The sequence below is a fragment of the Diaphorina citri genome, unplaced genomic scaffold (assembly GCF_000475195.1).
Source record: "Diaphorina citri unplaced genomic scaffold, Diaci psyllid genome assembly version 1.1 scaffold186, whole genome shotgun sequence".
Lineage (NCBI taxonomy): Eukaryota > Metazoa > Arthropoda > Insecta > Hemiptera > Psyllidae > Diaphorina > Diaphorina citri.
Window position 1 is genome coordinate 220,442 of NW_007377623.1, and position 16,867 is coordinate 237,308.

The window sequence follows — 16,867 nt, forward strand, 5'->3', positions numbered from 1 at the left end:
GGGGTTTGAATATAGGCTGTTTTATTGAGGGATCGGGTTTGCTTATAGTAGCGTGTTTTGAAGGCGCGTGGATTCTAGGGCCGCGATTTCATAGAGCCGCCCTCTCGCTCTCTCAGTTCGTTCCCACATGAAAATCGGGAAAACAACCCTTTGTCCCTCCAGGTTTCTATCTACCTCATCTCTACTTATTTTATGCCATCGTGTCCTCTATATGATGCTCGTTCTCCTTAATGGCGCTTGATTTCTTATAGCGGTTGATTTTGTTCGCGGATTTCGTGATTATGTTCGCGGATTTTGCGATTATGTTCGCGGATTTCGCGATTATTTTCGCGGTTTTGGCGATTTTGTTCGCGGATTTCGCGATTATGTTCGCGGGTTTGGCGATTATGTTCGCGGATTTCGCGATTTTGTTCGCGGATTTCGCGATTATGTTCGCGGGTTTGGTGATTATGTTCGCGGATTTCGCGATTATGTTCGCGGATTTGGCGATTTTGTTCGCGGATTTGGCGATTATGGTCGCGGATTTGGCGATCTTGTTCGCGGATTTTGCGATTATGTTCGCGGATTTGGCAATTATGTTCGCGGATTCGCGTCCCGAATCGACAGTATTTGATCCCAACTTGAATAATCGACGGCCGTCGCATCGACTATATATGGACTATGGACACAGCTTAAGAAACACTTTCTTTGTTCTTTCCTCAGTGTTGAGAAATTATTGAAGGACTTTGTGATCTACATTATTTATTTTATCAGGTTGAAAATCGGATATGTTGCGAAACAAATCCTTCAGAAAATTCCCTTTCCTCTTTCACTTCCTATTTTCCTTTCTATTATTGTGATGTTTTCCCCATTTTCCATGCATACCTCATTCTCTTCTCGGCATATGCAACAAAAGCGCCAACAAAAGGAAACAATAGCCACATCTGAATTAAGTTTATACGGAGGCCTATGCTTATATTTTACTAGCTGAATTCCGTCGCTTCGCTCCGGAATCCCGCTAGTTCATCCCGAGGCATGGCCAAACTTGTGGAAAAGGCATGAGCTCATCTGGTATCTTTTTTATTTTGTAACGTGCACTAGAGATGTGCAAAGAGTGAGTGAGATGTAAAAAAGACCAACTCTTTTTCAGTGAACTACTTCGATTAACGCCCGGGGCGGATTTTATCCTGAACGGAAAATGTTCGTTCTCGGAACGGCTGTCCTGTCTTCCTCCTCTCTTAGATTTCGGGACGATAAGACTTTTGCAGCTAAAATTCCCTCTATCAAAACCCACCGGGAATCGAACCCGGGTCTCCCGCGTGCTAGGCGCAGTGACCACTACGCCATGGGAGTTGCCTAAAAAAAAAAAAGCAAATTGCGAAAGGAAAACACGGCCCAACTTACCTCAGATCTGTCAACTTGGGGTAGGCGCAGATGCGCAGGGTTTTGGAAAATCGAACCCGGGTCTCCCGCGTGCTAGGCGCAGTGACCACTACGCCATGGGAGTTGCCTAAAAAAAGCAAATTGCGAAAGGAAAACACGGCCCAACTTACCTCAGATCTGTCAACTTGGGGTAGGCGCAGATGCGCAGGGTTTTGGAGTTGGAGCCCACGGCGTAAATGTTGCCATTGGGATGGAACTCTGCGCAGCGCACCGCCTGCGCATCCTCCAATGTGGTAACTGGTACGAACCGGGGCCTCCCGGAATTGCTTTGGCCATCCCCGTCCGACCTCGAGTATGGCTGAAACACAAGAAGTAGAGGAATGGTTAGTGAAAGAGATAAGGAATGACAGGAATGGTTAGTGAAGTCGGTGAACAATGAGAGGAATGGTTAGTGAAATAGATCAACAATGAGAGGAATGGTTAGTGAAATAGATCAACAATGAGAGGAATGGTTAGTGAAATAGATCAACAAGTAGAGGAATGGTTAGTGAAATAGATCAATAATGAGAGAAACGGTTAGTGAAATAGATAAAAAATGGCTAGTGAAACAGATCAAGAACAAGTGAAACATAAAACGGGAGGAATGGTTAGTGGAAGGGCGTAGAGAAACGGTTAGTGAAATAGATCAATAATGAGAGAAACGGTTCGTGAAATAAGTAGATAAAAAATGGCTAGTGAAACAGATCAAGAACAAGTGACATAAAACGAGAGGAATGGTTAGTGGAAGGACCTGACAGGTATATCCTGACACCTGATGAGCACACAGACACACTATCAGGTAGACCTGGGAGGTACGGCTGAAAAGGTCCGTCTCGTCTGTCAGTTATCATGAGCACATACAGTGTCAGATAGACGTGGAAGGGCCACTCACTATCAGGTAGACCTGACAGGTATATCCTGACACCTGATGAGCACACACACACACACTATCAGGTAGACCTGGGAGGTACGGCTGAAAAGGTCCGTCTCGTCTGTCAGTTATCATGAGCACATACAGTGTCAGATAGACTTGCTCGGGTGTACCTGTCGTCAGGCCTACCTGATAGTGAGTGGCCTAACACAACAAGACCGAGAGACATGGATAGTTAGTGAACGAGACCAAGAAGGTTAGTGAAACAAAAAGTCTTTGAGGATGTCCTCAAACTTCCTTAAAGACAACACAAGTCCCACTTCCCACTCGGCAATGTTTTGGTTCTGGACTAACCCAATCGGGACCAAAGGAGTAACTTCACATCCTTAATGACAATTTTTCTGTTCATTATCTGAAAAAGTTCCAGTCGAACTGAACTTTTTTCTTTTTCTCATACAATAGTATTAACTACCTACATAATTATAATTGTTAATAAATTAAAATTGTAGGTAGGTAAAAGAAAGAAAAAAAAATGTATACGCTTGATTAAAACAAGCGATCTAATTAGAAAATAAAAAAGCATTTTAATATGGAATGGAAAGTAAAAATCCACAAGAGCAACTATGGACTGTTTTTCAATGGAATTCTTGAATGCAAAAGAACCAACAATACTGTCCATTCAAATAGTTCCCATACAAACTATGGGTAAATAAAATCTTAATACTGGGATAATTATCAACATTAATGCCAAGAACCGGCCCCGTGTCGTAACAAAGATCCGGTCAACCAGTTTGGTGACAAATCCGGGCTAATGCAGTAGATCATTTGGAGTTGGAAGATGGTGGGATAAACCTTCTTTATCCTGCCCGAAAGTCCCTTTATCCCAACAGTTTCTAAAAAAGCTCTTGTATACTTGATATAAAAATGAGTCCAATGGATGATAAATGATAAGCTGTTGGGATAAGGCCCATCGCATATTGTAAGTGTAGTCGTGCGACTTTTAATACAGCGTAGTCGCCTGAAAAACCAAACTAAACCAATGTGAGACGAGCCTAAACCTTGTTTATCCTGCCACAAACTATGAAGATAATAATAATAATTACAACTACTACTAATAATAAGGCAAAAGAGTAACAAACTAACCAACAAACAAGCTAATGTGGTCGACTTTTGCCTCGTCTGAACAAAGAAATCAAAAGCTAGCATGAAAAAGTTGCGCGCCAGCTGCTCAGTTGCAGATATGTTCACAATATTGTACAAGAATTTCAGAACTTGTACGCCGATGAATATCGGACCACGGTAGAAACTCGAGGGGAAAACGCAAACACAGGACATGTCAACAATCTTAATACTGGGATAATTATCAACATTAATGCCATCAAGAACCGGTCCCGTTTCGTAACAAAGATCCGGTCAACCAGTTTGGTGACAAATCCGGGCTAATGCAGTAGATCATTTGGAGTTGGAAGATGTTGGGAAAAAAGCTAGCATGAAAAAGTTGCGCGCCAGCTGCTCAGTTGCAGATAATGTTCACAATATTGTACAAGAATTTCAGAACTTGTACGCCGATGAATATCGGACCACTGTAGAAACTCGAGGGGAAAACGCAAACACAGGACATGTCAACAGAATGGATCTTGGATACCTATGTACCAGCAAGAACCTAAGAGAATATACATATGTACTATGTAGAACCTATAGGAATACCTACATATAATGTAGATAATTTAGAGATACAGAAACTTATAAGTATAGAAAAGTACTAGAACTTGAGTAGCTAGAACCTCAGAGAATATAGTAATATGTAAATACAGAACTGAGATACGTAGACTCAAAGGGAACATGTTATGTGATATGTGAATAGAGTAAAATAAACACGCAAATGTTGCAAGAAGTAGAAGTGACCAAGTTGATGCCAATCTAAGGAGAAACCCTGAAGAACCAACGAGAAGTTTTTGGTCACGAGCTTAAAAAAAAAAAAAATGGTTGTTAAACATGTTGTATGTGAAGAAATGTGTTAACTCATATGTAGAAAGATATGAGTGATTGTTTACTTGGTTAACTTGGTAATATGAGGTTAACTCGCAGTTTGAACTACCTGTTTTACACAGACATTCGTTTCTGGCGTAAAAAATCTGTTTACAAAGTTTACCGATTAGAAACGAGGTTTTACTACAGGTAAACTGTTGTCTAGGTATTTTTACAAGTATGAAAAAAAGGCAAATGAAATTGGGTTAATAAATAGGTGGAACAATGTATATTGTATAATTGTACATGAATGTAGGTAGACAAGCACTCTGGATAATAAAGGCATGGGTAATAGTGAAATTGCCAACGAAATAGACGATATAGTCAACAAAGAACAACCTTGGATAGCAAAAATCTACTCGATAATGAAATTGTCAGCCAAATAAATGATCCAATTAATGCAGATCAACCCTGAATAATAAAAATATACTTGATAACAAAATCATCAACAAAATAGGTGATACAACCAACAAAGATCAAGCGAGAGATGAGTTGAGAATATCCCAAGAGCAAAGACCAATGAACTGGCTGACATTGTTCTGGTTGATGCATGTGTGACCAATGCAATTGTCAACACTAGTGGAAACGTAAGACCTGAAACGTAATGGAACTCTTGTCGTTGAGAAGGTAAATCAGGATCCAAGCCATCTAACGTAACTTCTGACAACAAAACTCTACTGGAACAAGATGAAGAAAAAGAAGAACAAAAAAGAGAGCAAAAAGAAAAAAAAAAAAAAAAAAAAAAAAAAAAAAAAAAAAAAAAAAAAAAGGGGAAAGAAGTTAGTGAGAAGATGGAAGTTAATGGTCCTATTGGGAAAATGATGAAAATATTCGTTCCAAGATATCCCAGCATCAGCTATCAGAGTTTAGTTAGAACTTGGGACAGTTAGGTCCAAGACAAGGGTAAGACTCGTTTTGCATACATACAGGGTGCCCACTCTAGTTTTCAGTATTCACTCTTATACTAGGACAAAAAGAATAAAGAAAATTAATGTCTTCCATATACGCCTAATTTTGTGATTATTATTTAGAACTTAGGTTTTAGGACATTTCAGATGATTTACCACAAACCAAAACACTAATAAAGTCACTAAACTAACAACTATTACAGATTATAACGTAAGTAAGGGACGTATTCTGCAATTGATTAGATTCTTAACCAAAGACAACAAGCCAACTCAACCAACAGCCCCTGTAAAGTAATGGAACTCTCATTGAGAAGATAAATCAGGATCCAGGCCATCTAACGTAACTTCTGACAACAAAACTCTACTGGAACCAAATAAGTGAAACAAGATGAAGAAAAAGAAGAACAAGAAAGAGAGCAAAAAAAAAAAAAAAGAAAGAGAGGATGAGGAAGATGACGAAATAATGTCTAGTCAAGTGTAAACAAAACCAAAAACTTGTCGCCAAGTCAATGATTTCCTAGCGGATTTATAGCACGATGGCGGACTTTTCACAATTCACGATCGGTTCCAATAACTAGATAGATAGATAGATAAATCAATAACTATACAGATAGATTGGTTCCAATAGCTAGAATAGTTAGATATCAATGAAAATACGGTATCAGTAAATGAATAATTAACATATTAAACATTTTTTTCAAAACGGGATATTTTGGCAAGAAGCATTATAACAGGAAAATGATGAATTTGATAACATCATTATTTCTGTAGTAATTTCTGTAGATTAGACATATTTGGACATGTTGTCCATTTTTTCTTCAAAAAATACTAGTGATTCAGTGAGCTTTCATAATGCTTCCTTTCGAAAAAAATGCTTTTTACTTTTCTTAAAACTTCTGGGTATTGTCAAGATAAGTCACACAAGAGCAGCAGTATAACTGTGATGCTAATGAGGAAGATGGAAGCTAATGGTCCTATTGGGAAAATGATGAAAATATTCGTTCCAAGATATCCCAGCACCAGCTATCAGAGTTTAGTTAGAACTTGGGACAGTTAGGTTCAAGACAAGGTTGCGACTCGTTTTGCATACATACAGGGTGCCCACTCTAGTTTTCAGTATTCACTCTTGTACTAGGAAAAAAAAATAAAGAAAATGTCTTCCATATACGCCTAATTTTTTGATTATTGTTTAGAACTTAGGTTTTAGGACATTTCAGATGATTTACCACAACACAAACCAAAACACTAATAAAGTCACTATGTCACTAAACTAACAACTAGTACAGATTATAACGTAAGTAAGGGACGTATTCTGCAATTGATTAGATTGTTAACCAAAGAAAAACAAACCAACTCAACCAACAGCCCCTGTAAAGTAATGGAACTCTTGTCATTGAGAAGTTAAATCAGGATCCAAGCCATCTAACGTAACTTCTGACAACAAAACTCTACTGGAACCAAATAAGTGAAACAAGATGAAGAAAAAGAAGAAGAAAATGAAGAACAAGAAAGAGAAAAAAAAAGAAGAAGAAGAAGAAGAAGAAGAAGAAGAAGAAGAAAGAGAGGAAGAGGAAGATGACGAAATGTCTAGTCAAGTGTAAACAAAACCAAAAACTTGTCGCCAAGTCAATGATTTCCTAGCGGATTTATAGCATGATGGCAGAAGAAGAGAGGAAGAGGACGAAATGTCTAGTCAAGTGTAAACAAAACCAAAAACTTGTCGCCAAGTCAATGATTTCCTAGCGGATTTATAGCATGATGGCAGAATTTTCACAATTCACAATCGGTTCCAATAACTACATAGATAGATAAATCCATAACTAGACAGATAGATTGGTTCCAATAGCTAGAATAGTTAGATATCAATGAAAATACGGTATCAGTAGATGAATAATTAACATTATTAAACATTTTTTTTCAAAACGGGATATTTTGGCAAGAAGCATTATAACAGGAAAATGACGAATTTGATAACATCATTATTTCTGTAGTAATTTCTGTAGATTAGACATATTTGGACATGTTGTCCATTTTTTCTCCAAAAAATACTAGTGATTCAATGAGCTTTCATAATGCTTTCTTTCGAAAAAATTGCTTTTTACTTTCCTTAAAACTTCTGGGTATTGTCAAGATAAGTCACACAAGAGCAGCAGTATAACTGTGATGCTAATGACTTCATACTTAACTCCAAAAGATGATCACTCATTGATTGAAGTTGCACCAAATGGCTCATCCGTGTGGTGTATGGTGTTACATAAGCAGAGATGAGATTCTAATAAACGCCCATCTGAGCATTCAACAGGTCATAAACAAAATGCGTTAAATAACACCACTGTAAAAGTGTAATTGGAAATGGTAACAAAATGTAAAGAACGCTTTTTACAACCGAATAAAGAATGCTGCTGGAGTTTAACGCCACCAATTCCAAAGACAACATAAGCAGCGATTCTCAGCGTGTTACTTGCTTCACTAAAAAATAGTAAAAGGCAACAAAGAAATTGACATCATTTTGTAGGTACAAGGTAGATAGAGAAATAACTGTTACACTTCACAGGTAGGTATGTTTAAGGATTTACTTTACTGTTTCAGACATGTTTCGCCCGTGAGGGCATCATCAGTGATAACTGACACAAAGTTACTGAGGCATCCATCCAGACAAAGAAACAAGAGTTGGCAAGATTGATACCGAAATTAGGTTCGTTCTCAGAACGGCTGGCATTCTCCTATTCTGTCTTCATTATCTTCTCGCTTTTGGGACGATAAGACCTTCCTTCTTACAGATCCTGTTCTCAAATCCCTTTAAAAAAAGTAAGAACCTTGAAATGAACCAGGATATTAAACGCTGGATTTTTACTAAGGAGTCTAAGCTGTCTATTGTCTAAGGACCAACTTACAACAGGTGTTACATCATTAACCCATATGTGTCATTAACACATGTTACAAATCAACTGTTTATTTTCTGCTGTATCATGGTGCTCTAATTTTTGTTACATCTGATGATATGACGATTGTTACAAGAACTTCTATCTGTGTTATGGTGTAGTCTATTCAAATTTTTAAATCTTAACATATAATTTTGATATTATATGCAATTTTTTTGGGCACTATTTTTTTACCTAGGTAGGTATATGACAGTTAATAATAGTAGTTCAGTAAGAACCTAATTACTTTTCAACTTTTAAAATGACAACTGTGACATGTACAAACCAGTACATCTTAGTGATAGTGGATCTACCACTACAGGTAAACAGGGTCTCATTTCACTATGCACTTCAGTGGATCTACCACTAATGCAGTCTATCATTCCAATACGTACAAGTAGTTCTAGTTCAGAGGTTCTCAACAGGTGGTCCGGGGACCACAATGGTGGTCCGTGAGAAGATTTCTAGTGGTCCACAGAGCCGACTGCAAGATCTTTTGATCTTTCTCCTTCAAAAGTCTCAAATCTGCCTCGGTGGTGTATAGTGGTCAAGAAGATTTGTTTTCGTTGTCCTATAGGACGAAAAGTAATGGTCTTAACATATGTATGTATAGTTGGTAGTTTACTTGATAATTTCTTCAAGTGGTCTGTGAGTTATGAAATTCAGTAGTGGTCCGCGGTTCATGCCCGCGGCCCAGCCTCTCATTTCCACTTTGGGAACCCCTGATCTATTCCCTAGAAGATCCATTGTTTCAATCAGAGTCAGGAAACGCAGAAGACAAATCGGATATCGATAGAAGTCTAATCATGCGTGACACTAAGATTGAGGATATGCACAATCCATGCAATCAGTCAAAACAATCTATTTTTACTATCAGTATATGCACAATCCATACAAACTTTTCATCTTTCTCCTTCACAATCCATACAAACAGTCTATTTTTACTACCAGTAAAATCTGATTTGACGTAGTAGTAGTAGTAGTAGTAGTAGTAGTAGTAGTAGTACCTACCTTTTAATTGTTCAGGCAATGTTCAGTTTTAGGTTCAAGGAGTTGGAGTTATCCTTGGAAAATAAATAAATTATTTGGCATAAGAAGGGTCATCGCCGTGACATACGGCTAAAACCTTGTCACTGCGACCGGGTTAGATCTTTTGTGACTTAAAAGTAGTACAAACTGACCATTCCTTTGTTCTTCTTTCACTGTTCTATCTGCACCTAAAAATAATTCAAAGCTTATATTTTATTGTGGATACACTTGATTCAGCTTTCAAATTCACAAAGCTTTTGAAGCTGTCAAGTTTCACTTGTACCTTCACTTTCTATGCGATTCGCCGTTTTTTTCCTTAACACAACCAGTTTCCCTTGTTGGTTCCGTCTTGATCGTCTTCCTCTATGTGTCTCGAGTTCCAGAAATGCCCACATTGTATCACACTGGTTTCTTATACTCATCCAATAATTCTTACTTCAGCAAGATCTAACACTAGTGGATCTACCACTACAGGTAAACAGGGTCTCATTTCACTATGCACTTCAGTGGATCTACCACTAATGAAGTCTATCATTCCAATACGTACAAGTAGTTCTAGTTCGAGTTCCAGAAATGCCCACATTGTATCACACTGGTTTCTTATTCTCATCCAATAATTCTTACTTCAGCAAGATCTAACACTAGTGGATCTACCACTACAAGTAAACAGGGTCTCATTTCACTATGCACTTCAGTGGATCTACCACTAATGAAGTCTATCATTCCAATACGTACAAGTAGTTCTAGTTCAGAGGTTCTCAACAGGTGGTCCGGGGACCACAATGGTGGTCCGTGAGAAGATCTCTAGTGGTCCACAGAGCCGACTGCAAGATCTTTTGATCTTTCTCCTTCAAAAGTCTCAAATCTGCCTTGGTGGTGTATAGTGGTCAAGAAGATTTGTTTTCGTTGTCCTATAGGACGAAAAGTCACGCGAACCAATGGTGGTCCGTGAGAAGATTTCTAGTGGTCCACGGAGCCGACTGCAAGATCTTTTCATCTTTCTCCTTCAAAAGTCTCAAATCTGCCTTGGTGGTGTATAGTGGTCAAGAAGATTTGTTTTCGTTGTCCTATAGGACGAAAAGTAATGGTCTTAACATATGTATGTATAGTTGGTAGTTTACTTGATAATTTCTTCAAGTGATCTGTGACTGCGGGGAAATACAGAATCATAGCCACCTCCTCAACTGCAGTCAACTAGAACTGGATGAGCCTTGCACACAAGAAGACCTCATGAAAGCAAACCCAAAAGCCATCCACGTTGCCAATTTCTGGAAACTCAAGATCTGATGTTCAAGTTTGTTTCCGGACACGGAAAGTAAGTAAGTTCAAGTGATCTGTGAGTTATGAAATTCAGTAGTGGTCCGCGGTTCATGCCCGCGGCCCAGCCTCTCATTTCCACTTTGGGAACCCCTGATCTATTCGGTTCTGAACCAAAGCTACAGAAGCTGGAATTCTTGCCTTCCAATCTTGTAAGGATTTACAAATTACACTCTGATACAAAACCCATTCAGATGTCTGAATGTAGTCGAGATAAAGCGTCAATTATTTATTTTACGATTAGTTGGATTTAATTAATTGGGCACTTGTTAAGTTGTAAAACAAATAAACAATAAAGATGGAGCAAATTGTCGGATAGAAATGTTGGTCGTTAATTTCATGTGGTCGCATGATTAGCTCTACCAAGAGTCTGAGCAACTTTTTTCCTCTCCTTTGCTTTCCATTACCTCTATAATCTTTAGACACTGAGAAAAAAAAAATAGTGATGGGGTGCCACAAGTTAGGGTGGAAGAACTCTATTATTGGGTTACTTCCCCTGATTTAGGTTATTGGATGCTATGCTATACTGTCGAGCTTCCCGATATAGAGTTCAATATTAGAGTTCCGGCAGTTACTCCATTGGCCTTCTGGCACCCTAGTTTTTTTTCTCAGTGCAATATGTCACATCGGTAAAACTATTACTACAAAAAAGGAAATGCACAAATACACAGCCATCCTGATGACTGATGACAAATATAAAACCATATTTTTATTCTCTACGGCTCTACGCTGACAAACTCATCAAGTTGGAGACATCGTCAGCTAAGAGATGTTCAAATAACTTTCCTCATTTCACTCTCTTGAGAATCTCAACATTCTCAACAATGATAATCTGACAGACCAATTATACAATTACGACCGATAATTAGTTACCAACTTGCCAAAATGACTTTCAATTGGATCAGCCATAATCAATCGTTAGTAGACAAGTAGACATTGGTAAGTGGGTACTTCGGACATTCACTTGATTGATGTGTGGTATACTGGTAATGGTAAGATTTGAGTCGTGTGTCATGTTTCTTAAAGTTGTAGTGACGTTAATGTGGTTAACAATTGTATCTTCCAATTCATAAGCCACGCTTTGTACAGGGTTTATGTCTTTATTGTTACGTTCTATCTTTATAGGGTTATTGTTAATATTCAGTAGATTAAGTAGACATTGGTAAGTGGGTACTTCGGACATTCACTTGATTGATGTGTGGTATACTGGTAATGGTAAGATTTGAGTCGTGTGTCATGTTTCTTAAAGTTGTAGTGACGTTAATGTGGTTAACAATTGTATCTTCCAATTCATAAGCCACGCTTTGTACAGGGTTTATGTCTTTATTGTTACGTTCTATCTTTATAGGGTTATTGTTAATATTCAGTAGGTTCTCAATTTCTCAAATGTCCACCGAGATAGAAACCAAGATGTCGGAAGTCTAATTGAGTGTGTCGGTTCTGGAACTGTAATATTGAACTCTGTATCAGGAAGACCGACACTTTAATAAGCATTCCAACATCCTAAATCAGGAGGAGTAACCCAATAACAAAGTTTTTACCACCCAAAACTTGAGACAGTTGTTTTATTCAGTATTTGTCGTTTTCACTCGTTTTACCCAGTATTTTCTTAAAAGTTATAAAAAGTACCCAGTAGGATCTCAAAATGTACTTTCGCTTTTATTCTCTCTGTTCTCCCATTTTCTTTCTCAAATTATAAAATTTAGGTAAAATTTTCCGAGCAATAAAATTTTTCAATTTCCAAGCAGTGAGGGCTTAAATTCGTTATACCTAAAGTTATAAGTATTTATGAATAGAGGAAACCATTGAAGAATACGCTTTCGAAACATGACACACTCTTGTAGCAAATATGTAGGTACCTACACAGTATTTTGATGTTGCTAATATAGTCTTTGATTTGCTTAGCTTAGATGCTATCATTTGAAGATGGCGTGGATTTCATTTGAAGATAATACCTGAGTTGTACTTTTCAACCTTTATTGTACTTTTTGAAGAATTTCAATTTGAAGAGTACATTTTCATTTACGTTACCCAATACCCACACTTTCCTAGTTTAGTACTGTAGGTACATATCTTAGGGAATACCTAAAGATGGTAACCATTTTGGTGACTTGAAAGATAAAGGAAAATTACAAAAGTAAATACCTAGCCTATGAGAAGAAGTTATAGTTACACATACCCCAGATACTCTCAGAGTCCAAGTAGGTTTCTACAAATATGTAAGATAGTATGTAATTAGTAGAAGCTCTGAGAAATTCTGAGCATTAGAATAAATTGTGCCGAGTGCCATCTTCCCCTTGGTAGTAATTTCTACAGAATTTTGTACTTTACACACATTAAGTTAAAATATGTTTTCCGTGCTTTGAGGAAGTTTCCAAATTTGGTTTTATTATCCAAACCTTTGCCTCGTGCGATCAGTGTGTGACCTATGAAATGTGAACTGTGAATGAGTTCTTGTTCTTATAATATAAGATTGTTACGTTCTATCTTTATAGAGTTATTGTTAATATTCAGTAGGTTCTCAATTTCTCAAATGTCCACTGAGATAAAAACCAAGATGTCGGAAGTCTAATTGAGTGTGTGGGTTTTGGAACTGTAATATTGAACTCTGTAAGTCTGTATCAGGAAGACCGACACTTTAATAAGCATTCCAACATCCTGAATCAGGAGGAGTAACCCAATAACAGAGTTCTTCCACCCAAGTATCCAAAACTTGAGACAGTTGTTTTACTCAGTATTTGTTGTTTTCACTCGTTATACCCAGTATTTTCTTAAAAGTTATAAAAAGTACCCAGTAGGATCTCAAAATGTACTTTCGCTTTTATTCTCTCTCCCGAGTTGAACTTCACTTAATCACTAGTGTGAGTACTCAACATATCACCATGTCACGTTAACTCTGGCTGTGGTCTGTCACACGCAAACCATAATCCAAATGGATGTCGTAACGAAAACTCTACGCAAAGGAATGAGCATGAGTAATTAGAACTGGAATTACATGGTATTCATATACTCGAGATAGTAAATGACAATGTTGAAAGCAACAGGATTTCAACATGCGGACAGATATGGAGCTAGTGCAAAACCAGGTATACCTATAACCTATACCTGGTTGGTACCAACTCATAAAGTCTAATATCGGAGACAGAATGTCCGAAGGAATGTACATAGATTGTAGAACTAACTATAGGATAAGCAAAGCAACATGCAAAGTAACAAAAAACAAGAATGTAGATCACAGGTAGGTATATGTTTAAGGATTTACTTTATTGTTTCAGGTTTCAGACATGTTTCGCCCGTAAGGGCATCATCAGTGATAACTGACACAAAGTTACTGAGGCATCCATCCAGACAAAGAAACAAGAGTTGGCAAGATTGATACCGAAATTTTGAGTCTGTCTGTGAAGGGACTCAAAAGTTTGTACCTTCTGCGAACAAACTCAAAGGTTTGTAAATTTTTATGTAAATAGGTTCAATGGAATAAGTTTTTTTTTTACTTATTTTGGTAGGTACATACTTGGTAAAACAATTGATGATTCTCATGAAAAATATAACTGTCCAAATGTATTTTTTTCGTAAAGATCGTCAAAAATAATAAATAATCCGAAAAGGGTTTTGGAACTGTAATAGTGAACTCTGTATCAGGAAGACCGACACTTTAATAAGCATTCCAACATCCTAAATCAGGAAGAGTAACCCAATAACAAAGTTTTTACCACCCAAGTATCCAAAACTTGAGACAGTTGTTTTACTCAGTATTTGTTGTTTTCACTCGTTTTACCCAGTATTTTCTTAAAAGTTATAAAAAGTACCCAGTAGGATCTCAAAATGTACTTTCGCTTTTATTCTCTCTCCCGAGTTGAACTTCACTTAATCACTAGTGTGAGTACTCAACATATCACCATGTCACGTTAACTCTGGCTGTGGTCTGTCACACGCAAACCATAATCCAAGTGGATGTCGTAACGAAAACTTTACGCAAAGGAATGAGCATGAGTAATTAGAACTGGAATTACATGGTATTCATATACTCGAGATAGTAAATGACAATGTTGAAAGCAACAGGATTTCAACATGCGGACAGATATGGAGCTAGTGCAAAACCAGGTATACCTATAACCTATACCCGGTACCAACTCATAATGTCTAATATCGGAGACAGAATGTCCGAAGGAATGTACATAGATTGTAGAACTAACTATAGGATAAGCAAAGCAACATGCACAAATTCTAAATCCAACAGGTTTTTAGCAACCTATTTTATTTATTTATGTAGGTATGTGGTTTATTTATTCACGAAACATACAAAAAAAAGAATAAGTTTAGCAAGTCAAATTCTAAATCCAACAGGTTTTTAGCAACCTATTTTATTTATTTATGTAGGTATGTGGTTTATTTATTCACGAAACATACAAAGGAAGAACTCTTACTTTGCCTTATTTGAAACGCAGACACACTTTGCCACATTATTGTCCTTTGTTGTTTTATTTAAAAATAATGTCAACGAATCAAAACTCTGAAGTTCCAGCCGGTGACTGTAGTTAGATATAAATCAACACCTCCCGCTCTGCCAGACGATGTCGAGAGCCTGAAATCCCTGCTGTGCTTTTTGAACAAGTTGAACCTGGACACAAAAACATAATTTTGGAATCGGCGCGAACGACCTGTTTATCACTGAAAAACTTTTGAATATTTAGATATAAATCAACACGTCCCGCTCTGCCAGACGATGTCGAGAGCGTGAAATCCCTGCTGTGCTTTTTGAACAAGTTGAACCTGGACACAAAAACATAATTTTGGAATCGGCGCGAACGACCTGTTTATCACTGTTCACTGTTAGGTCGAGTTTTACCACCGTGGTGTCTCAGGATTGAGTTTAATCCAATGTTCACCTGCATGGGTATTTCAATGTAAATTGTGTTTAATGTTGTAACAATCACAATAAAATAAAATTGAATTGAATAGGGAAATCCTCGTTCCATCTCAATCCCAAGTTGGTACTAAACCCTAGCATTAAAGCACCAAGAAAAGAAAATTAAATAAATAAAATTACTAATCATAATTAAAAAGAAAAAAAATCATTTAAATGTCCCATCAAAACACTGCATTGAGCAACTTCTTGCGGACAGACCATTGCAGAACGAGCAGAATATATCAGAAGCATTTCCAATTAGTGAGATGTAAACCAAAGCTGAGCTCTGGTTCTGAACCAAAGCTACAGAAGCTGGAATTCTTGCCTTCCAATCTTGTAAGGATTTACAAATTACACTCTGATACAAAACCCATTCAGATGTCTGAATGTAGTCGAGATAAAGCGTCAATTATTTATTTTACGATTAGTTGGATTTAATTAATTGGGCACTTGTTAAGTTGTAAAACAAATAAACAATAAAGATGGAGCAAATTGTCGGATAGAAATGTTGGTCGTTAATTTCATGTGTTCGCATGATTAGCTCTACCAAGAGTCTGAGCAACTTTTTTTCTCCTTTTGCTTTCCATTACCAATAAACCATCTATAACATCTTTAGACACACCATGAGCAAAAAAAGAAATAGTGATTGGGTGCCACAAGTTACCGGGTGGAGAACTCTATCTTTTGGGTTACTTCCGCCTGATTTAGGTTTATTGGATCTATGCTATACTGCGAGCTTCCCCCAGATAGAGTTAAATAATAGAGTTCTGACCGTGCAGTTACTCCATTGGCCTTCTGGCAACCCTAAGTTTTTTTCTGCTCAGTGCAATATGTCACATCGGGTAAAACTATTACTACAAAAAAAGGAAATGCACAAATACACAGCCCATCTCCTGATGACTGATTGACAAAAATATAACAAACCATATTTTTTGAGATTCCTCTACCGGCTCTACGCTGACAAACTAATCAAGTTGGGAGATATCGTACAGCTAAGAGATGTTCAGAGAAATCATGGTTTATAGTTGTCAGCGAATGGATTTATGCATTGTTATCTCTGGTGATCTTTGACATTCGTAAGAGGAATTTTATTTCCATAGAGGACTTCTTCATTAGGATTCAGGGATAGTTAATGTTACCTCCGTAATAGATGCATTCCAGGTATTCCAGAGATGTAGTTATGTAAGACCCCAAAGATGTCGTAATGTAGAGAATGCCCTTGGAAATTAACTTCGCTCTGTTTCATCAAGTTTCCTTTTGTGCTTTCTCTTTATTTTCTTCATAGCCTACTATTTGTCTTTGTAAACGTTGACAAATATAAAGAGGCTCTATTATTGTGTTTCATCACGTAAAATAGAAAGAAACCTGAAATATAATACCTATTCCATGTAAAAATGCATTCAATGCACCATATTGAAGTGACGACAACTGCGGAATTTAAAAAGGACACGAAAAATAATCTCCGTATTTCCTTGTTTTTTCT

At 37.4% G+C, this 16,867-nt stretch overlaps 1 protein-coding gene across 1 annotated transcript in view; it reads right to left on the minus strand.

The window, feature by feature from the left end:
* Positions 1–16,867, minus strand: part of LOC108251946 — an 82,492-nt gene that overhangs the window by 28,560 nt on the left and 37,065 nt on the right. Inside the window, exon 3 of the mRNA XM_026820929.1 lies at positions 1,533–1,720. Coding sequence (XP_026676730.1) covers positions 1,533–1,720 — 188 coding nt within the window. The remainder of the gene's footprint in view (positions 1–1,532; positions 1,721–16,867) is intronic.